The following is a 23,762-nucleotide window of genomic DNA, read 5'->3' as shown; positions in this document are numbered from 1 at the left end:
TCGCTAAAAATTCTCCACCAAGGAGAAGCCCAATCCGCACATTCCTCACATTCAGAAGAATAGACACAGGCCTCACCTCATCAATGAAAGGAGAACCCTTGTAGGTCTACAGACATAAGGGAAATGAAGCAGCCGCATGGCCACCCAAGACTCTCACCTACATTTCTCTTGTGTCTTATCCACATGAGAAAAAGCTTGACAACACAACAGAAAAAAAAACAAAGTAAAAACAGAAAATAAAAAGACAAAAGAATGTTAAACTCAGTTATGTTCATCCAAGGGAAGAGGGAGCGTGGCAGCAGCCAACCTCACACTGAACAATCGAAAGATAAAAGTGGACAGAGCATCTGTGAGGAAGCTGTGGGGTTCCCCAACTCATTTACCAGCATTGCCAAACAGCTCTTAAAGTGAAAGATATCCTCCACTTTAAAAGGCGATAGTTTGTACTTGCGTAGGAAAACGGTACATTTAATACAAACAACTTATATATAGGAGAAAACAAAGGACAATATTTCCATCAAATAACAAATCAATTTTATATTTAACTTCAAGAACTCCAGTTGGTTACAAATGGTGGTCAATTATTTTAATGCTGGTGAGACAACTGAACTTTCCATGTTCTTTTGTAAAGGTATTCCATCCAACAATTCAGCAATACATTTCAAATGGATCCATAAAATACCACATTATTTCTAGGGCCCATTATCTCATCTCTTAACCCTTAAGGGACGGGCTAATTTTATATCATGCAACCTCCCAGACCGAGCAAACTTTAAGGTTGGCCATTTTAAGAAAAACACATATCAATGGAAAGCGGAGATATGCAAATGCACATGGTGTAAGAAAAAAATTCTAAAAACTTTTCCCTACCTTCCAAGGGAAGTTGAAAGCGACTATTTACAACCCTGTGTGGGGCCTCTTTCATAAAACACTCATAAATTTTACCAAGTTATACATGTTTTTTCTGACAATTTATCTGATTTTATTTTGTAAAATTATAATTACAGCTCTCACAATACCATAACAGATAAGAACTAACATCAGTAACAAATTCTGAGCATACTTGTTGTAAATTATTTACGTAAATTTACTGAGATCAAGATATACAGTAACTTTTTTGGAGATATACATGTTTTTTCTAATATTTCTTTGCAAAATTACAATTATAACTGATATCATATCATAAAAGATAAGAGCTATAACCAACAGCAATCCTTGAGGATATTTATGAGCAAATAAATAGACATCATGGGGGAGAGAGAAGCAAGACGTTCCCCCTTCAAGTCAAGAAGAATACTAATCTGCCTTAGATGCCCCCGTCTCAGCTGAGCTGAGTTCTTTAGTTGCCACCATTCATTTATGGGCCACTGAAGTGACGGAAAATCTTTCCCACTCGATACAGCCAAATCGTATGGCGTGTAATATTAATACTCCTTAGAGGGGATCCATACACAACCCAAAACCTGTTTTAGATCCTCTCATGAGGGGATCCGTCCATTAAGGGTTAAGCACATTATCTCATTATCTCTAAAGTACATTATAAGTTTTATAAGTTTAATTCAGATATTCTTCAGTCGAATATTCAGTATTAAATACCTTTCAAGTTTCACCTCAGTCATAATCTTGTTTCCAACTACTTACACAAGTTAATTCCCAAGTAAAAGTTTACAGGTTTAAAACTTTAACTGTGGTGAATTAAAAAAATCCTTCATTCACTGTAATACCAACTTAACTTCTGCAGCCCATCATGGAAATACATATTTAGCAAGTGGAGTACAGCCCATACGTAAAGCTACAAGGTTAGCATTTCCAAAAAAACTTATATGACCTTCTAAACTTTAATGTGAGACAAGTGCATAACTAATGCATTCTGTGGAGAGGGGGGGGGAAGAGTTAATTCTTAATTTTTCCCCTTATACTTATTTTTTCCTTTAGGCTAAATGATGTGGCCTTTCTTACAAGCTTCTACATGAAGAAATATTAAGTGCAAAAATTTCATCAAATGAAAGAACCCAAGTCAATACATAAGTTTGGTAAAATAATGAAAACACAAAATTAAAAACCAATTAAGAGTGGTGACCCTGTCAGTGACATTAAATTAAACTCCTAAATAATTTCGTGACTAAAAATCATCAAAAGTGTTCTGGAAAAAATTACTTAGCATTGTTTGTTTAGAGCCTCTTTTTGTGACGACTTTGACACCTGACTTTTTCTTCGTGAATGCCATCTTTGGTTTGGGAAATTCGTCAACCTTGTGATGGCCTCCGAGGCCGTCATACCCAACCAGATCATCTTTGAATTTGGAGCTGCTGCTTGACTGCTGACTCATGCCTGCAACACAATAATTTTATATAAAAGATAAGACTGACATGTATACATACATCTCTGGTGTGGACAAAGAAGCTTAACACAAGTCTTGAGTTAAAATTAAAAGAACAGTTTACTGCTGTTCCTGGGCAGCCCTGTGAGTCAAGTGTGTTGGCCCTGGTCAGGATAATCTACTTAAGAATAAAAATAATAATATAATAATAATAATAATGCTGTTCCCAATTTTCAACTTCAAGAACAATGAAGGGGAAGACGAAGATGTTGCTAGATTACAAATCAATTACCATAATCATATACGCAGCTATAACACAGTCTGAGAAGTGCAGAAAAATCTAAAAACAAAATAAAAACACACAAACACTATGTATCTATATTTTTCTATGTAAATAGTTAAAATCTAGAACTGGCCCCAAGTTCTGGGAATATGGAGTGCTAATAATCTTGCAGTCTAAAATTAAAAATGGCATTAAGAGCCCTGAAACAAACTGGGAAGATGAAACACCAAGAAAATTACTTCAAGAGTAATGAACTGGATATCTCAGCTGTTAGTGAGCAACAGAGCAAAGTGTAAAAGAATGACTGGAAACGGGGTGAAATGTATTTTTAATTCAGGAAGTCCAGATGGAACTGTTAGGGAAGGAGTAGGCATGACCTTTCCAGCAAATATACTAAAGGTACCAACTGAATGGAGAACAGGAAGCAGGTGATTACTGCCACCAAGTTCAAGCGTATTGTATAATATAAATATTATACAGTGCTATGCACCACAAATGATTTCTGAAGAAACTGAAGACGAATTTTATATAAAACTGCAGTGTGTTATATTTGATACTCTTAAAAATACACTTGGACTTCTCAGGAGAATATCTGGAAAATCAGGCACGACGCTGAAAAAAGCCATATATTCTGGGAGTGGCACTGGCATGGTCCACACAACTATTATTGAAATATCAGTCAGTAAAAAGAAAGATAAAATTACCTATCAAAATAAGGGATGGGTCAATAATGACATCAGAAGGTGAGGAAGACAAGACTGGTGTATGGAAAGGGTCCAATTGAAGGATGAAAACTAGAAGACTGAAAGCAATGCAGCTGGGACAAAGAGATGCTATTAGGAATTTTTGGTAATGCCTATGTTGTACTGGATAAGGCAAACTGCTAGCAGTAACCAACTAGGGAGGCCATACATGAATAAAACTAGGCCTTGAGGTGAATGTTACAAGAAACCATCACCTTACAATCTAAATATTGCAGACTGGGGAATACGTAAGCCGTATGAGAAGGCCAGACAGATTTACAAGTAGCAGATTGGCTGCCCTATAGTGGGATATTTGAATCAATATCTTCCTTAAGGTAGGAAAATCCAAATTCCATAAAAACTTTACCTAATTTACTAAGAGAAGGCTTGTTCTTGGCAAATATATTATGGCTTTCTCTGGATCTTGGCAAGTTTGTTTTCACTGCAAGTGCATTTCTATCCACCTCTATGATGTTCTGGAAATAAATACAGCAGTACATTAGTTCTGCTCACGAGCTACTTCTGTAAAAAGATTTTAAAGCATAACCAATAAAAAATTCTGAATGATTACAGATTTTAAGATCACAATGTTTTTCTTCTGTTTAGAGTAGAGAACAGCTCGACTTAACAGAATCTTCGGGGGTTTGGCTTTCTAACAAGTAACAAAGACCCTATAGGCTACACATGAATATTTTCTAACAGCAATTCCAATTAGTTCTTTACAGATTTACTTCAAATGTATACAGTCACTATCCTACTTACAAACATTTTAGTAACAAACATTCATAGATACGAGCAAACATCTCTCCAAGTTCATAACTTTCAAAGCATGGAAAAAATAAATTTTGGATGGTGAGTGAATCTACATTTTATTTTATTCTTTTTACCTTTCCAGCATCCAAAGCAATTCTTTCCAATACTACATCATTTAAAATGCAGTGAAAAAAGTATTACCTATGACTCCCAAGTTAACTCGGGAATGTAAACCCAACAAAAAGTATGCACTACATATTACAAACCAACTTATGAGCAATTCAAGATATGAACAGCCGTCCAGAACATAACTCATTTGTATGTAGGGTGGTGACTGTATGTAACATGAAGGCATATGTAGCCATGTAACTGATAAGTACAGAAGTCCATTAGGCTGAGGTGTTCCCAAGGATGGTTAAGTCAACTTCCATGAATAAATATGATTTAAAATGCAATGTAGCCATGTAACTGACAAGTACAGAAGTCCATTACGCTGAGGTGTTCCTAAGGATGGTTAAGTCAACTTCCATGAATAATTATGAAATTCAAAATGCAAGGAAACCACAAAGTTACAATGTCACAATAAACCACAAAGTTACAATGTCACAATAAACCACAACGTTACAATGTCACACGCAGATAATTAATAACATCAAAATTAACACAACAAACCACATACTTCTTTTGGCGAGGGAGAGTCATACTGAATTTCCACTGGTGTGGCTTGCATACCCAAATATTCTATGTCATCATCTGATGACAATTCAGCTGCCTTTTTTTTCTTAACAACCTGCAAGACAACAGATTCACAATTAAAAACAGTATTCGTGAATAATGAATCCTCTCAGGCACTGCAACAACAATCAAACAATTTCTAAGGCTCCACATCTGCATCGAGTCCATCTTTCCCTATGCTTAATGTCACATGCTCTGCAATGCTTATAAAAAGTGACCACTGGAAAATGAACAAGGTACAGTAATATGATGAAAGGGTAATTGCATGTACCCCATTCCCCAATGGCAGTCCACCACAGCCCTTACTTTTAGTATCCTATTTACTTGTCACATACCATCCTATGATTATCATCACAACAATTCCAATTTTGTCAAGTTACACTATATTTTCCTGTCTTCAAATTGCCTTAATAATTTCACGCGTGACAACAATCACTTGCAACTTGCAAAACATCTTATTCTTTCACCAGTTGTTGCAGCTTCTCCTTACCACCATTAAAACCACCCTAAACTACCCTACTCTTCATTCATGACCTATTTCTTTTCATTTCCAAAGATAATGCTTTCCTAGAATTTCTTCACAAGGGAAGTACATCCTCCTCGCAAAGAATGTCCTGCTGATCGTACACTGTACATACAACCTAGCAGTCGCTGAAGACACCTTTCTGTATTGCTTTTAAAAAAGCTGCAAGATATTTCTGAACAGTTACAAAAAATGAAAGCAATACTTCTCAGAGGCCTAGTGTCATCACAGGATGAAGAATATTATGGAAATCCAAATAGGCAGTATCTAATTTGGAAAAAACAGTTCAAAACCTGAATGACATATTTAAGCTATAAAAACCAATGTTCATTATGGTTTTCCTGATTCCCCCACAAAGAAAAATGTCAAATTGTAGTCTTAGCATCATCTCATCCATGTTTTTGCATCTGAATTGCCTTTAATGAGATCGGCCTGAATTCCAAAAGGTTTCAGGACTTGAATACATACATACAGTTTTGGGAATCTTTTTCACATTAGGTTTTGGGACGAGATGACTGAAAACAAGTTGTGATTCACTCAAATCCTCTTGGCAAAAAATTTTGATAGCACAGAGTAAATTATTTTGGCTCTGAAGACCATGAAATTACACTCACCTCTGGTGTGACTGCAATGACCTCATCTATACAGCTTGTATGAGACCTCTTCAGTTTTAAAGGAGCCGGACTTTCTGAAATCAGCCTCTGAATGACACTATTTTTCATGTCACCTGGAATGCATACAACAATTTTAGGATATGAGAAGTCCAAAATTTCAATTTACGAGCTCCCTTAGAATCTAGTCAACTGGTACAGTAATTTGAAAGTTTTTTTTTTTAAAGATTTTGAAGTACAAACTATAATTTAAAAGGCCAGATTATAATATGAAGAAGAAAACAAATTCAGATGCTTCCATGCAAAGCCTTCCACTAACTGAATAAAAAAAGTGCTGGCATAATGCAATCATACATTATCTTTCTATTAAGACTATTTCATTCAAAGCAACAGCCTCTTGACCTTGTTGCATGTGTTTACCCTTGAAAACCCTCTTATCAACTTCCTGCACCCAACACAACACCACTTTTAGCCTATGCCTAAAGTTCATATTCTTTTATTTGTGTTATATACTCTAAATACACATCATCTTGGATCAATCTTACCAGCTTTATGCAGATGTATATAATAAATTAAGTGTTGGAGGCTCAACTCGATCAAAAGCAGAGATGGAACACTATTGCTTAACAGGATTTAAAAATACTGGAAGATGGCTGTCAAGCACACACACAAAACGAATGATACAATGTGTACATACTGGTGCCAATGTTTGCATTATTTGTAAAGCAAATGGACAACTGTATATTTCATAGGAGTTTTCAGTTACAAGTGGTTGTTAACGTTAAGCTTCAAAACAAAGACTGCAACACCTGTGTAATAAATGCATGTCTAGGCAAAATACAGTATTGTACTACTGTATTTACTTAAAAATTCCAGACATTAGCTTTGAACTTCAAGGTTTTAAGTTTGCTACTGATGAAATACATCAATGGACCATGAAGGTGAATGAAATTGGAACTTGATTGTATTTTTGGAAGAACAATATTTTTGACATAGGCAAGTACCAGTTAATCCAGCACTTTTATATAAACCAGCATTTTTCAATGTTCTTTTTGTAAGAACACAGCAAACCTTCCCTTGCTGAAATCTTCAAAACATAATTCAGGGTTCAAAGAGCTTGATTTAGGGTGTTGTACAAAACTGAAAACACTTCAGATAGATACACCTTTTTACCTTGCTGACAATTTCCAGACTAGGCAGCAGTCTCGAAGAGGTCCAGTTCAGATGGAGAAGGGAAGAGCAACAAGCTCCTGAGAAAGAACACAGTACCTTTTGCTTACTAACAAATGCCTCTAACCTGGAAACAGATTCAGGGGGAATTTCTCAAAATCCTAAAACCTTCAGCAAGGTAAGAGACTTGAAGGAGGTAGAAAGCAAGATCTGAAAAGCATACAGACGAAGCAACCTTGGACCTAGCTGTCATGAAATGCAGACCTAAAGTCACGTGAAGCATCCATGGAGGCAAGTGTGGAAAAAGTTCTCATCAAGGGACTTACGAGTGGTTATTAATATGAAACTGCACATGTTTAGAATCACACAAGGCTCACCCTAACACTTGTTCTGATATAAGAGGTGAAAATTAAGAGCAATGGTAAAGCTAAAGAAACTGGACATGTAGGTGGAATGAAACTAAAGGGAATTTTTACAAAATAAAAGACAGAGCCATATCAGAGATGAGGGGCCAAGTTCAGCCTCACACACCATTTTCTACTCACTGCCTTAATGTCCCCCGGATTTTATCCCTCAAACAAAATTGCTTGAAGAGATAGCCTCCTTCACCCCAACAATGGTTATTAGGATTTACAGTACTGCAGGAAGGTAACATGTTTTCCCATATTCTATAAACCATACTTTAAGACAGAACTTCCATTAAATTTTTTGGTACCAGGTCCCCAAGAACTTAACAGAGCAGAACCAACCATATTTTGCAGTGGTGCCATGTTGCCACTCTCAGTACACGGGGTCTTGCATAACCTTGCGAGATGCATCAGGATATGACCTCAATTATGAGTCTTAACTCTCCTCTTACAGTTATATGATTCAGATGGATACCGATCAACAGCCAGCACATATTAATAAGTTTATTAAAGTTAGCAGTGATGAAAAAACACTTTTTATCCAGAGAAGCACTCCCAGGGGTGAAATTTATAAACAAAATTTCACACAAAAACATCTCAGGATGAGTTATCACAGTTTACACGTGACCATTAGTGTTAATGTGGCGTGAGCTCAAATTTATATAAAAGAACAATGAGGAATGAGCCAGAAAAACTACTGCAGTTATTCACAAACTGATAATTTTTTACTTCTGAAAAAAATAAGTGTAGGGATTAACATACAACTCTGAATTCAAAGATACAGGAAGCTTTTCAATCAGAGGCTGAGTGCCCAAACCAAGTTGTCAGGGGTATCAGATTGACTGTTAGGGAGATTGTATAAAGGGAGACCCAACTGCAAATTTAAATCCACATTGTTGTTCAGAGCAAGTCCTGAACAACAAAAAATGTGTTATCTGCACAAGCAGAGCAAAAATGAATGAAACATTACCTGATGGGGATAAAACAGCTTTCTGTAGGGCATCAACTTTCTTCTTCAGACTTCTGTTTTCCTTTTCTAATGAGAGTGCATCTTCCTGCATTAACTTGTTGACTTGTTCAGTTTTATTCTGGATAAAAATGAATGAAAATGTCTTATATGAAAGTTTTCTGATGCAATCCAATACTCACAGAACTTTCATAGGAGTTTATAAGACTTATGAAGTTGTGATGAAACAAATCAAAATTTGACATTCCAATTGCTTAAAAGAGATGAAGTCATAAGTAGAGTACAGTAATTATATATTTACATATGTAATAACACACTATTACATTCATAATACATTCTGAGAATAACTATGACACAAGATGACCAGTAAAATGTAACGAGGATGTACTGATAAAAATTGTACCAAATGCTTAATCTTTCTTGAAATTCCAGTTTCAATCTCCAGAGTAAATGGAATGAATATAAACATGAGTTTCAAGAAATGTTTGTGTGGCAAAGACCGTCTAGAGGTAAATGGTTATCTGGGCAGAATAGCAACAGTTATCTACGAGAAACCGTCTGTGATAATCCATTCGGCCCATTATTCTTTAATGGGCAGTTTTCTAACCGTACAAAAACAGCAGTCTGAAACATGACTTTGTATTCATTCTACTCTCTCTGAAAATGGAAACAGGACTTTCCAAAAAGATATTTCCGAGTTTTTTGCCAAAATGGCTTTAACACTCTGGTTTTTATGGATCTTTCTGTCCTGCATATTCTTTTTATTTGATTGTTCATCCTTTATTGAATGATGAAGATGATGCATGAAGGATTGCAACAACCATCACTGGGCCAATTGATATCACTGAAACAGAGCATGACTACAGCGATAAAAAATAAATTAACACTACACTGGAAGTGACCACAACAAAACATCAAATAAAAGACTACAATGTTTGTTATACAGGCAGTCCCCGGTTTACGACGGGGGTTCCGTTCCTACGCCGCGTCGTAAACCAAAAATCATCGTAAACCGAAAAATCGTCGAAAATCATAACAAATCCTAAGAAAACCTTACTTTTAATGCTCTGGGTGTATTGAAAACGATGTAAACTGCATTTTTGTTGAGTTTTTCATCAAAAAACCTCCAAATTTTCATTATTCTGCCGTTTTGGAGCCATATTTCTTCCGTCGGATCAGCGTACAACGCGTCGTAACCCTGGAACATGCGTCGTAAACCGGGGAATAATTTCTGATGAATATATTTGAAAAGCGTCGTAACCTCGGAACATCGTAAGCCGGACCCATCGTAACCCAGGGACTGCCTGTATATTACAATAAAGTATTGAAAATTTCTAGGTTTACATAAGTGACCTGGACATTACATCATCACCAGGAAGAGGTGTTTGAACACTTAATTCAACCTGGAATTTAGCCTGAAAGTAAACTGGTTCATGTCCAAGAGGACACTTTCAGTCACCATACAATCAAAGTTCATTTGATTAACAACTGCTTTGAAAAGCGACTTACCAAAGACTTGACAGCACTAGAATACATCTCCTTCAATTCCTTTACTTTTGATCGCAAAGCAGCAGCTTCGTCCCTAAATCTGTTCTTGTCTTCGGAAGATTTATTCAATTCTCTGCAAGAGAGAAAATCAAGTAGAGTAATCTAATTTCTAAAAGTAGAAAAATTAAGAAATATCATTTCACAGCACCTGTGAACATCCCTCTAGAGGATAAATCTATGCATGAAATAATGACTGAAAATTGCACTTTAAGGTAATCATTCTATCTACTTCAGCCAAATCAGCCTGTCAACAACAAATAAGTAGCATTAAGAAATTAATAACTCACAAAATCCTTCCAAAGGTTGCCATACATGAGTTTCAAGAAATGTTTCAAGAAAACATCATAGAATACTGACTTGTACAAGAAAACAGCTATGATAAGAAATTAAAAAGGATCCAATTAAATCATAAGAAAATTTAGAAAATTTTAATGAAGAAGAGGTACTCTGAAAAAGCTACTAAAGACGGTAATTTCAGCTTAACTATACAGTAATTTCAGCTTAACTATACAGTACGACTCCCAGAGAGAGAGAGAGAGAGAGAGAGAGAGAGAGAGAGAGAGAGAGAGAGAGAGAGAGGAATGTGCAAAATAAACACCATACAGTGTAAAAAGCTCTGCATAAAATTACCAACTACAGTACAAGGTTTGATTCCCTCAGTTGTTTTACTTACTTTTTGAGAAGCGCACAAAATGTAGCCAGTGATCTCACACTTTCAGAGCTGTCACTGTAAGATGACATCATGTTTTCCACATCTTTGGCAGTTCCAGATAAAATCAATTCAACACTAGAAATAAGAAAAAGATTACGGTGTGTTCAGTTTCAGAAAACCTTAATTTTGTGTTTCCTGACTTCATATGAATGAATAAAAGGGCTAAGGAACATTACAGAATGGCAAAAAGGAGCAGGAAGAAAAAAAAGGTACTTGAGTGGTCTCCAACACAGAAAAAACTTGGATGAGACTACAAATTATCCTTACAGAGTAAGGCTTGAGAAATAAATGGTTTGAACATTATTATATCTACATTCTGCTGAATATCTTGGAAATGTTGAACAGGTTTTTCCCTTCAATTCACAAGGAATCCCTGTAAATATCTAAGAAAGTTGTGGCAGATACTTACTTCTGGAACTTTATCAGCTGGTTATGAAGGCTGCTTGCATTTTGTTTGGCTTTCTCAGCCTCTGCTTTATACTGTTCCATGAACTTCAACTGACTCTTCAGGGCCAAATTTGTACTCTCTTTATCACCCAGTTGTTTCATAATTGTTTTGCATTCTTCCCTACAAGCAAAAAATTACAAAGTGAAACTCAACTTAACCTCGAAGATAAATAAACTTAAGTTTTAAAGATAACTTGCATCTTAAAGATAAATTTGATAACTAAATTATTTCCTTACCAACATATCCATAACAGATTTAGATGCCCAAGATACTTTTAAAGACTTTAAATTAGTTCTTGCACTGTTTCACTATTTAATATTGCCCTTATGAATGTACAAAACTTTTTGCTTTCTAGAAAATATATACTGAATACTCTAGAATAAAATATAATTGCAAAAGTAACAAAAAATAGTACCTAAGGCCTTTATTCTGCTTATTCAGCTTTGAATTTGATTCTTTAACTTTTGATATTTCTCCATCCTTCAGACGAACCTGGAACTGAAAGAAAGAACCAACATGAGACCCAAGGAACGAGGTCAAGAATATGCTAGTAAATATGGTCGAGTCTATTTTTCGTGGAATACCGTCTGTGAATTTGTGTTTAGACAATTTGGCAAAAACTGAGGAAGTTAAACCAAAGAAATCTTAACAAGTCAATACGCACAGATCACTGTTATCAGGATGAAATGCCTTCAAACAGACAAAAAAATACAGCATGCAGTAAACTGTAGAAAGAAAGAAAAAATACAGGACTGCAATTAAATACGGACAGAAAGACAGTAAAAACTACTTCTGACCAGATTTGCTCCTTAACAGAAACTGACCATTATGCAATATGAGATATGCCATAGTTTTTATAAGCATAAAAAAGTCCTATCCTATAAATAAAACAGTAAGTCACATTACAGGATATACAGCAGAATCTTGCACAAATCTCGTGATAATGTCAAATGTCTAACAAAAGTTTTCAGGCATAGCCTAAGATAAGTTTTGTCCAGCCAAAAAACCACACAAACTGTGTATTGTATTTAACAAGAGATGTTCATGTTTATGCAGCATTTATTACAGTTAACTTTGTTTTCAAGTATGACATTTTTATTAATTTTTATATATATATTGGCTGGAGATGCTGAATAAACTCTTGGACTGTGTAATCTACACCACACCAGTGTCGTGAGATGAACAGAATACTCATGGAATGTCAGTGACTCAGTGACAGTGTAGCTTTGTCAAATGAGGCATTTATCTGAGCTCCTCATTCAAGGCTTCAAGGAACCATTACAGCATTGCTTAAATAATAAGGGGGACTGCAGTAGAAATTAAGAAAGAATACCTAGCTTTCCTTCACATAAGATGTTATGAATATGGGTGCTATGACATCCTGGTTGCAAATGTTTTTTGCAATCATCACTTCTGTGTCCATCTACTGCAGGCCAAACATAGAGGATGCTATTTTGGATTATCATGTCATCACTACGGTTAAGATAAGGAAGATGATAAAAATGCTTCCTTTTTTTGTAACTGTTGGCAATTTCAATGCTCACCAAAAAGAGTGGTTAAATTCTGCTTCTTCAGATGCCATTGTCTGAAAGCTTCTGATTTTGCTTTTGCAAGCAAATTACAAATGAAGCCGTAAGAAAGTCTGGTAACTGCTTGGATCTAGTCTGCCCTAAAATGAAATACTGCAGACACCTGCCCTAAAATGAAAAACTGCAGTATCTGCAAAATAAAATTTTCGAAATTGAGATAGGCCTCCTATTGGGCTCATGAAACACTAATACACAAGTTACTGCAGTTTGAGAATGATTCTTTAATGCTTTATTTACGGGGTCCCATTTGCAGTATCTGCAAAATCAGTCATAAGGCAAGGGAAAACTGCCAGTACATTATCTACCATTTTTCTCAGTTTTGTATTTTTGCAGATACTGCAGTCTTCAATTTTAGGGCAGCAGTATTTACCAATTCCAATACTGTGGGTTCTCCAGTTGGTACTTCTGATCATGCTTTAGTTTCTATAATGATTAAAACTGAACAAGCTGTCCCTCAGTTAACCACTGTCTTACACATATGCACATTTTTTACATAATATGAGGGATGACAGAACAGAAAGAAATTAAATTCCCAAACCGATAAGAAGGAAAAACCATATAGTAGCACCACCTGGGAGCGCAAACCTCTGTTAGAATGCACTGCTCCCTATTGTTTATGCATGAAAACCGATTCAGAATTTTCCTATGAGTCTGAGGATCCAACCATGCATGCAGACTGATGATGGCTAACCTATTTTGTTATTTCATGGAGTAGTGTTCACACACATTATACAGACCACACAAGAGGGCTACCCATACATAATGGGTCTGTTGTGTAACAAAAACATATTTCTACAAGCAATTGTTAAATTACAAACTGCACTTAGTACACTGCCTAGCCTCAGTTAGGGTATATTTCTACAAGCAATTGTTAAAGTACAAACTGCATTTAGTACACTGCCTAGCCTAAGATAGGGTATAAAGTCATAGATTAGATTAGCCACAGCAGGCATCTGCTAGATTTGGCAACTGGGATCACCAGAGAACCTAACCCTCACTGATGAAAGGGCCAACTGTAACGTAACATATAATCGCATACATGTACTATCTGAGATGAATGATGTGGTTACAGTACAGTGATTTTGAAAAGTTACAAAACACTGAACCGAGGAAAAGATTGAGTACCTTCATGCTGTTTATCATGTGCTGCAGAGTATCAGGGTCTTCTATAACACTCTCATCACCTCCAGAATCAAAATAGAGCTTGACCAAGCTCTTTTCTGTGGCTTTGTGCCGACACTGAGGACACGACTTTGATCTGAAGAAAAACAGAAAATGCTCATGCTTACCATACATATTGTGGAAAGACATGCTATTTAAATAAAGAATAATTTCTAAATTGAATAAAAAAATAATTTTATGTATACTCGGCAAGAAAAGTGAGGATACAGTTTTCTTTAGATTTCGTTCATCGAATTTTTATTTTTTTCTTACAGAAAACAACTAATCTTGGTAAATTTCCTCTAGAATATGAAAATATATTGCAAATTATATCATATATGTTAAATCTGCAAAACAAAAACGTTCAGATACTTAAAAACACCACGGATATCCGAAGTAATCAGAATTTCTAAGATCACTTCGTTCATAGAAAAAAAAAAGTATAGCTTAGTTTTACCAGACCACTGAGCTGATTAACAGCTCTCCTAGGGCTGGCCCGAAGGATTACACTTATTTTACGTGGCTAAGAACCAATTAGTTACTTAGCAACGGGACCTACAGCTTATTGTGGAATCCGAACCACATTATAGCGAGAAATGAATTTCTATCACCAGAAATAAATTCCTCTAACTCTTCATCAGCTGGCGGCGGGAATCGAACTCCGGCCCATCGAATGACGGTCTGAAGCTCAACCAACTCGGCCAACAAAGGGCTTTCGTTCATAGAGATCTCTAAAAGATAGTGTGTGGATATCTCGGTGTAGTACTGTTTATCAGAATGGCAATATTTACTCGTTTTCCGTTATGAACAGGCTTCTTATTGCATCACCATACGAGGTAATGATAATTTCTTTAATTTTTACACATTCATATTTGTATTTCATGGAATTAATGGCAGTAAATATTGTGACAGCTAGGGTAGGTTGACCAAATCTATTTACATCCGCATGAGCGTTCCCTATGATGTGAGGGGCAGCACGGAAACTTCGGCGGGAAAACACAAGTAACTGGATGTTTCTTGACGTTGCCATAGTTTCTCTCTCTCTCTCTCTCTCTCTCTCTCTCTCTCTCTCTCTCTCTCTCTCTCTCTCTCTCTCTCTCTCTCTCTCCATTGCTAAAACATACAATACAAATATAGTATCGCTCAATCTCTAAAAGAAAAAAAAATAATGAAATGAGTAGCTCTACTTATAGGCCTAGGCTTACACAACAGTAACTCTCTCTCTCTCTCTCCATTGCTAAATCACACTATACAAACATAGTATCGCTCAATCTCTAAAAAAAAAAAAAAATGAAATGAGTAGCTCTACATATAGGCCTAGGCTTACACAACAGCAACTCTCTCTCTCTCTCTCTCTCTCTCTCTCTCTCTCTCTCTCTCTCTCTCTCTCATAACATTGCATTCGTTCCTTTATTGTTCCCCACATTTTTCGTCAGACATTGCTCAAATTTAACTCTTGATTTCATTATGGAAGATCGCGTTTCTGATTATGCAAGCATTCCATTCATTGTGGTGTCAAATTCATTTGTGTAAGGTTACTCGGTATGTTATGTCGAAAAATGTTTATTTTGCTCAGAACTGTTGCTGCAAATTACAACTTGAACGAATACTGTAAAGCTTATTACTGCATTTAAGTATCAATGATTTCAGAACCGTAGAATATGATTGAAAGTTACAGGAGGTCAAGCAAAAAAAACACAATAAGGTTGAAGCCCCTCCCCTTTCTAAAGTTGCCAGATGTCGCATTATTGAGCAATATATGTCCGAAGATTTAAAAAAACTGTATCCTCACTTTCTTTGCCGAGTGTACATGCCATTAAAACTTTATATTTTACAGTGTTATGTTGGGCAAATAAAATTTTAAGTAAAATGGAGAAAAGAAAAGTGTCCAGTCACTCTTGTCACCTTTACTAGGCAGTATTCCTATACGCTGACCTGTGACAGAATTCATGATTTCTACCGGTGAAACTAGCATGACAGAACTCATGACTACTACTGGAACCTATCACAATACAGTAACAAAATTCTATCAAGTCTAGTGCTTCTGTTTATACAGAAAAACTCATGATATCTAGCACTAGATTTCAAAATGCAGGACTTCCAGTGCTGGAATTTAAAAGCTAAAATGCATAATTTCAACCGTTGGGATTTTGATGCCAAAATCCATGATTTTTATTAATCAAATTCAATTGCTAAAACTCATGATTTTGTGTGCTTAAATTCAAATGCTAAATCTCATGATTTTAAGTGCTTGAATTCAAATAATAAGACTCACGATTTTAAGTGCTTAAATTCAAATGCTAAGCCTCACGATTTTAAGTGCTTGAATTCAATTTTAAGTGCTTAAATTCAAATGCTAAGGCTCACAATTTTAAGTGCTTAAATTCAAATGCTAAATCTCACAATTTTAAGTGCCTCAATTCAAATGCTAAGACTCACAATTTTAAATGGTATGACTCACGATTTTAAGTGCTTGAATTCAAAATGCTAAGACTCACGATTCTAAGTGCTTGAATTCAAATGCTAAGACTTACGATTTTAAGCGCTCACATTTAAATGCTAAATCTCATGATTTTAAGTGCTTAAATTCAATTGCTAAAACTCACAATTTCAAATGCTTCAATTCAATTTCTAAAACTCACAATTTCAAGTGCTTGAACTCAAATGCTGAAATTATTACTTTCCTGAGGTTTAATTATGTAAGTTAACACGGAATGACAAACTCATTACGATACAGTGCAGTATATTATACAGTAGCACACACTAACCGTTCAATCCATTGTATAATGCACAAAGAATGAAATGTGTGCCCACAGGGCGTTGAGGAAACCTCATCCGATGAGACGCAGAGGTCCCCACAGATCACACACGATATCCGCATCACACCAATTTAGTGGCTTCCAAAAATTCTGAAATGGGAAAAACAGTTATCCAGGATACCCAAAAAATTTATTCACACAGTTCTCTATACAGGCAGTCCCCAGGTTAGGGCGCTGTAAGTTGAAAATCGCCGTAACCCAAAGTATCATAATTATAATGGGAATAAATAGCACTTACAGTACCGTAAGTCTGGGTAACAGTGCTGTAAATCCACTTGCGGCACCAAAAAATCAGGGTTAACAGCGCCCTAAGTCCGGAATGGTGTAACCCGAGCCTGATTTAACCAGGGGACTTCCTGTATAAAGAGCCATCAAAAATTTTAAAATACTATTACCATACCTTAAGATAAATTTTTATCATCACAAATTACACAAGACTGTTTCATCGTTTCGAAATTTTTTGTAGACTACTACTTTACTGTCTTCCATCCGAAAAACAGTTCACAAAACTTCCAGTGATGGAACTTCATAAGATAAATTGTAAAAGCTTACAAGGCAAATAACACTCATTCCAAAACCCTCACGGAATATTCTTTAGTGGGTAGTAAAGAGCTAAACTCCTTTTACTCACCAGTGTCAACAATCTGGAAGGTTGTAAAAAAACACTCCAAATTTTTTATGTAATGTCAAACATTTTAATAACGTCTAAGTTCAACAAACTACAGTAGTGTTTTGTGATGTTGAATCACTACTCAGAAGGACGGCAGGAGAATCTGGGAGCTCTAGAGACAACACAATGCAATGTCATTACTACAAGGAAAGGCTTCCTCAAAAATAATTACTGGGAAGATGAATCCATCTATGACTTCAGCCACTTGAAAATGAAGCATCACATTTAAGATTTAAAAATCATAACGTTAATTTGAATAATGGGCCTCAAGTATGAAAAATCCAAATTTTTAAGCACAATAATTAATTTATTTTTTCAAGTTATACAAACCAGAGCCTTTTACTTAGTACTCCTCAGCATGAGCTGGAATTAGTACTCCTCAGCATGAGCTGGAAATGGTCACTTAAGTTGGGTAACAAGTGGTTAATTGGTGAAAGGCACGTGAGTAGGTTGAATCACCCACCCACCTGTTGTAAGCCAGCACTTTTACCTTCAGCATCAGGGACTATACAAGCTGACTCAGGTGGGATTACAATACAAGGCTATGGTTTGCATGTCTGTGAAAAATACAAATCGACTTTAAATTTTATACTTGTTCTACGAAAATACAAACCATCACCTTTTATTTGGGAGACTTATTCCTGAGATTGGATATTAGTCTAGCAACTGACTAGCAAAGTGAATCTCCACCTGAACATTTCCTTCTACAGACTGGCATAAGGATGCAAAGGCTGTAGGTCGCCTACAGAAGGACGATGGAGAAGTGGTACAACCAAGAGCAGAGACAAGATACACCCGAGATGATCATCCTCTTCTACAAAGGGAATTACCACCCACGACATAAGGAGGATGAACGGGCCCTGAAAAATATCTTTAGGGACAACGTCGCCCCCACCGACAGCAGCAAGAAGATCCAACTGGTTACCTTCTGCAGAAGCAAGAAGACATGCAGTCTAGTGATGAAGAACAAGCCTGGCCCTCCCCAAGATCCCCTGAAGAGGACGAATGTCATATACCGATACACCTGCCCTTTCCGAGGATGCCCCGGAACTTACATCAGCATGACATACATGCGCCTCTCCAAACGTATCCCCTGCCATGCCCAGGAAGGAACAATCTTTAATCACTGTAAGACTGCCCACAACCAGAGGATCCGCTGCAGCGACATTGTTGGACATTTCAGAATTATTGACAGTGACCCCAACCTTCGTCATCTTCGCATCCTGGAGGCGCTCCACATAGGGGAGGAAAAACCGAGCCTTAATGTTTCTCAGGAGACCTTCCTTCCCCTTACAGCCGTCAGGAAAGCTGAGGACAACAAGACAAGACCCACATCCCAACCTAAGCCCCTTGACGACAACCTCCAGAGCACTGAGGGTGACCGCCTAGCGAGATCTCACCCCGAGGACGACCTGCAAGATCACCCCCACACCCACCTAAGACTCAAAGACACCCTGACGTCGAGGACGACTTTAACCCTCGCCCCGAGGACGCCCTTCTGACACCTGAGGAAGGCAGAGGCGCCGCCCTTCACCTGGAGAACAACCATTAATCCGCATTCCTCGAGAAATTGCACCTCACCAATCAGCAGTAGGCTTAGATTGAGGAGAAGACAGCCAATCAGGAGCCGCCTTTCCAATGACGTCATGGCCGACTAGTCAATGAAAATGAAGCAACTAACTCTACAAGCCAACAGACATGGATAAAAGAGGAGAAATCCACGCATTACAGCCATTGCATCCTGCGATCCTGTTCTGAATGATACCATTACGAGAAGGGCGAAACTAGTTGACACCCCACGAGAGTTACCTCCTACACATCGCTTTTCCACCAGAAATGAATATTGGTCAATTACTCGCAACCATTCCAGCACAAGAAAAGCAATTGATAAGACGAACTGAGCGTTTACTATATAAAATAAATGCTGCTGAAACTGCCATTTTGTTTAACAAAACCTATATTAAAGAAGGTCTTTTTCCTAATATTATTATTATCATTATTATTAATTAAGTTGAACCCTACTCATAAGGAACAAGCCCACTGGGGCCACTGACGTGTAATTCAAACTTCCAAAGAATATGGTGTTCACCTGAAATAAGTAACAGAAGGTAATAGGAATACAGAAAGAAGAGATCAGTTATTAGACAAGAAATGATTAACAAATTAATAAACAGATAAAAATTTAAGTAATAAATATACAACGTGAATTACTCTTGGATAGTAATAAAATGCATCTCTGCTTGAAATGTATATAATGGGTTCAGATGATAAGTTATTTCCACCTGCTTACCAGAGACATGACACTTAAGTGTTATTTCTCCCACTCCACCTGTCACAAGTAATACTTCTCATGAAAATAATAAAAATACAGTGAGCACTTAGATGATCATAATAATTTAACAAGAACATTTTTCTTTTTCACCTTTCGTCAGCATAACTAAAGAAAATCAATAACATTTAACATTACATTATGATGTTTAACATGTCCTGGCAACATTTTACAGTGCTAAGTATGTGTGTTCAGCTATGAAATTTTTTTTATTATCGTTTATGTAACCTGACCTAGAAAAATTTTCATATTTACTTGTGCATGAAATACTTAATTTTTCACCTTCCCTACTAAACACCAAAGTTTACATATACCACCCAGGCAGGTGCTACTCAGTGCCCTGCATTAGATTAGGTTAGGAAGTATACCTCTAAATATCACTTTCATATACAGTATTTTACAGCAGATTAAGGGGAGTCCAGATCAGTCAAACTCCCCATCCTGTGCTCTGGGTTAGATTATGTTAGGGTGGGTATGTCACAGAAACAACTCATATTCCCTTATTTCATTAACTCGTTTTTGTTTTCTCTCACCCAAAAACTCCAGTTTTCCACTGACAGCACTCCCCTCCCCGTACCTTCCAATCTGCTAGATGTAGGCATGGGGAGGGTTATTTGGCTATTAAACAAAACATTTCCATCAAAAATTATAGCCAAAATACAGGTTAATTACAGTCGACTGACAAAAAATAACAGTAAATTCTTGAGAAGCAACCAAATTTCTCTAGAAAGGTCAAATTACAGGTTAATTATAGAAGGAAAGGGTATTTTTAAGTAACATCTCCGTGCGGACTATATGGAATGGTTCAGCAAATATGAGAGACATTAGGGAGCCATGTGTTCAAGAAGGGATTGGCTAAGGAAATCTATTATAAAAGGAACCATACTAACCTAACGTACCCTAACCTTACCTAATCTAGGATAGTAGGCCATGTTACTTAGCTGGGGGCTCCACCCCGGCTAATGAAGAATTAGAGGAATTTATTTCTGGTGATAGAAATTCATTGCTCGTCATAATGTGGTTCGGATCCCAGAATGAGCTGTAGGTCCCGTTGCTAGGTAACCAGTTGGTTCCTAGCCACGTAAAATAAATCTAATCCTTCGGGCCAGCTCTAGGAGAGCTGTTAATCAGCTCAGTGGTCTGGTTAAACTACGATATACTTTTTTTTTCACCCCCCAGATCCCCCAGTGTAGGAAACTCCACTTTTTACCAAAAGTACCCCTATAGCACTGCGCATGAGCAATAGCAGAAATTAGATAAATTCTGACGTTAATTACAGGTTAATTACAGTCGAGCGACAAAAAACAACAGGTAAATTCATAAGCAACCAAAATACTGAAGAAGTCAATTTCCGAGGTGGTACCCGACGTAATATCTGACGCGGAGCTAGCCTAATACTTAGAGTAGTTCTGCCATAGCCTGATACGATACACGAGAAACCAAAGAACTATCATAATCTTACTTAAAGGAAGACAAACCGGACTTGAGTCTGGCTCGGCCTACGACGGCAAATGGCCTCATTAGCTACCACTGGCTGTCAGTCATGGCCTCCAAGCAAAAAAACACCCATATTTGTGCTTTCTGGTGACGTCTCTGGGAAGAAAAACGCACAGTTTGGCAAGGATAAACGACCGTAAAACTCGCCGAGTAATTGTGAGCGAGTAAATAGACAAACAATTCAAAATTCCGTCAAAATTCCGCTTACCTTGCGAACACTACGATCACGTTTCTAAATTGTGTTAGCCGCGTCTCGCCCCGAAAACAAATGTCGAGAAACGAGTCTAACTATTTTCTCTCACTTAAAAATCTTAATAGAACGTATTATAGATGGAATTTTGTTCTAGAAATTCAATTATATAAACGTATGAAAACAATATGCTTGAAAGTATAAGTTATATAGGCGATATGGCTTTGCATCTGGATATGTTTCTGTTAAAGCTAGTTACCGAGCCTCGCAAGTTAAAGATACTTGTAACTTCAAAATCAGCTGATCGAAAAAACCAAAATGCTTGGGCGTGAAATATTGTCTTAGAAATGAGAAGGAGCTTCCTTATAGCCTTAATTTTAATTACTATAACTCTTGCTGTGGAAATTACTTATCAGAGACAGCTGTAATAGCAGGAAAGCAGTGAACATTCCTAGAACAATTTTCATAAATGCAATAACCATCAATTTCGTAGTTTTTTACCGTTAATTTATGCTTTCAAATATCAGTTTACTTAGACAATCACGATACGCTAAATAACTTGAAACTGTGGGTGATCAGGTGAATATAATTATTACAAAATAGTCTGAACCGGTTATATGGATAACTGATGATTTCAAGAAAGTAATATTTAATTGGGGACATTTGGCTATTGAATTTCCAGTCATATGATTATACTGCTGTGAAAGAGGATAATTTAGGGAAAATTAGTCTCATAATACACATAAATTATATATGTATGTATGTATATATGTATATGTATGTGTATATATATATATATATATATATATATATATATATATATATATATATATATATATTTTAAATCAAGAAAAATTAAAAACGTGACGATTATACGAGCAAAGTTACAGCCACGAAGGAAAATTGAAACACTGGAGATGCTAAATACTTTCGTCTTATTACCAAGACATGGTCCCATATATATATATATATATATATATATATATATATATATATATATATATATATATATATATATATATATATATATATATATATATATATATATATTGTAGTCAAGGGCAGGAATACGCTGGAGATTCACACTTCCTTTATTGCTTCCTACGTCTCGTGATTTAAAGACTCAAGATCTTAAGTTTTGGTTTTGTGCTTGGCCAATAACTTTAAAGGCATCGTAATTTATATGAGTTCTGCACTTGGTGGTATGATTTCTTACACTAGATAGCTTGGACTGGACAGTCGGCATCCAGTTCTATAACTCACCCCCTTGTGAGAATCGGCTCTGACCTTGAGAAGCAGCCTGGTGGCTCCGACATATGTTCCCAGGCTATATGTAGGACAAGTATATTCATAAACAACACCAAACGACATCAAAGGGCAAAGCCGATTTCTAAACCTGAAGAGCGAGCCGATTGTTTTTGAAATTAATTTTTTTTTGGGGGGAGGAGGAGGGATGAGTTTGATGTCAATGGTCCCAAAGTACTTTTGAATAATCCTAATGAAATCCCTTCTGAAGCTATCGTCATGCAATAATGGGAAAACGGCGTAATAGGGAGTTTATGGACATTAAAGTTTACTGTATTGTGGGAAGCAATATATATATATATATATATATATATATATATATATATATATATATATATATATATATATATATATATGTGTGTGTGTGTGTGTGTGTGTGTGTGTGTTTTAGTGACTTGATGAGCAGCCAGTTGAACATATGCCAAGTAATGAGCCACCTCAATCAAAATATATAGCAACTTCGTGAGTGTCTGTAAGCAACCCTTATGCCCAGTTACTTTCATCGCTAACACTCACTTCGGTTGCACCAGGATTAAAGGTTGCACCAGCTTGAATTTCCGTTGGTTCGATAATTTTGTAGCTATGATCCACCATTTTTGTTTGGCAATCCACTGATTCATGCCACGACTAGATTTACTGGGAAACTGCGTATCATTCCATCATCTGTTTTCCTCTTGTAGATGACTTAGAAGCAAATGCAGTTCAAGAACACCGTAAGATATGATTGACAACTTGTGGACCAAGCGAGGGTCGACAAGGAAGCCTCTAAAAATATACAAGGAACTAAAACTGATTTTAGAAGTCTGTCGCAATACAGCCAGCGTTCGAGGAAGATATTTTATGTATAAAGTGGCTTCAAATTTTATTCGTGCCACAGGGATTCTGCAAATGAACTTGGTTTAGTAAAACTTCAGGATATGTAGGAGAAAGTGCGTAATGGGCGGAAAATGAAGATGAATTTCTCAAAGTTTTTCTGACGCAT

At 36.6% G+C, this 23,762-nt stretch overlaps 1 protein-coding gene across 3 annotated transcripts; it reads right to left on the bottom strand.

Annotated features, from left to right (window-relative positions):
• Positions 1-511: 511 nt before the first annotated feature.
• LOC136833251 (E3 ubiquitin-protein ligase TRAIP-like) lies at positions 512-21,626 on the bottom strand. Of its 3 annotated transcripts, none has more exons than XM_067095142.1 (12): positions 21,494-21,626; positions 16,739-16,879; positions 13,935-14,067; positions 11,636-11,718; positions 11,182-11,340; positions 10,734-10,847; positions 10,022-10,133; positions 8,516-8,633; positions 5,972-6,084; positions 4,779-4,889; positions 3,714-3,822; positions 512-2,331 (listed from the first exon to the last, which is right to left on the bottom strand). In XM_067095142.1, exons 2-12 carry the CDS (start codon positions 16,849-16,851, stop codon positions 2,123-2,125), a joined length of 1,374 nt encoding a protein of 457 aa, XP_066951243.1. In that variant the 5' UTR covers positions 16,852-16,879; positions 21,494-21,626; the 3' UTR covers positions 512-2,122. The 3 variants fall into 3 exon arrangements, with proteins under 3 accessions (XP_066951243.1, XP_066951245.1, XP_066951246.1); XM_067095144.1 differs by having other exon boundaries at positions 21,251-21,496; XM_067095145.1 differs by lacking the exon at positions 21,494-21,626 and adding an exon at positions 17,028-17,140.
• Positions 21,627-23,762: the final 2,136 nt, after the last annotated feature.

Source organism: Macrobrachium rosenbergii, chromosome 51 (genome assembly GCF_040412425.1).
Source record: "Macrobrachium rosenbergii isolate ZJJX-2024 chromosome 51, ASM4041242v1, whole genome shotgun sequence".
NCBI lineage: Eukaryota > Metazoa > Arthropoda > Malacostraca > Decapoda > Palaemonidae > Macrobrachium > Macrobrachium rosenbergii.
This window is presented reverse-complemented; position numbering and strand designations above follow the sequence as displayed.

Bases quoted from the DNA above. Each gene is read 5' to 3' on its own strand.
- LOC136833251 (XM_067095142.1), bottom strand. From the start codon at position 16,851: ATGCGGATATCGTGTGTGATCTGTGGGGACCTCTGCGTCTCATCGGAT. The intron at 14,068-16,738 runs GTTAGTGTGTGC...GTTTTTCTTCAG, and splicing joins ATTATACAATGGATTGAACG to ATCAAAGTCGTGTCCTCAGT. The intron at 8,634-10,021 runs GTAAGTCGCTTT...ATTTTTATCCAG, and splicing joins CTAGTGCTGTCAAGTCTTTG to AATAAAACTGAACAAGTCAA.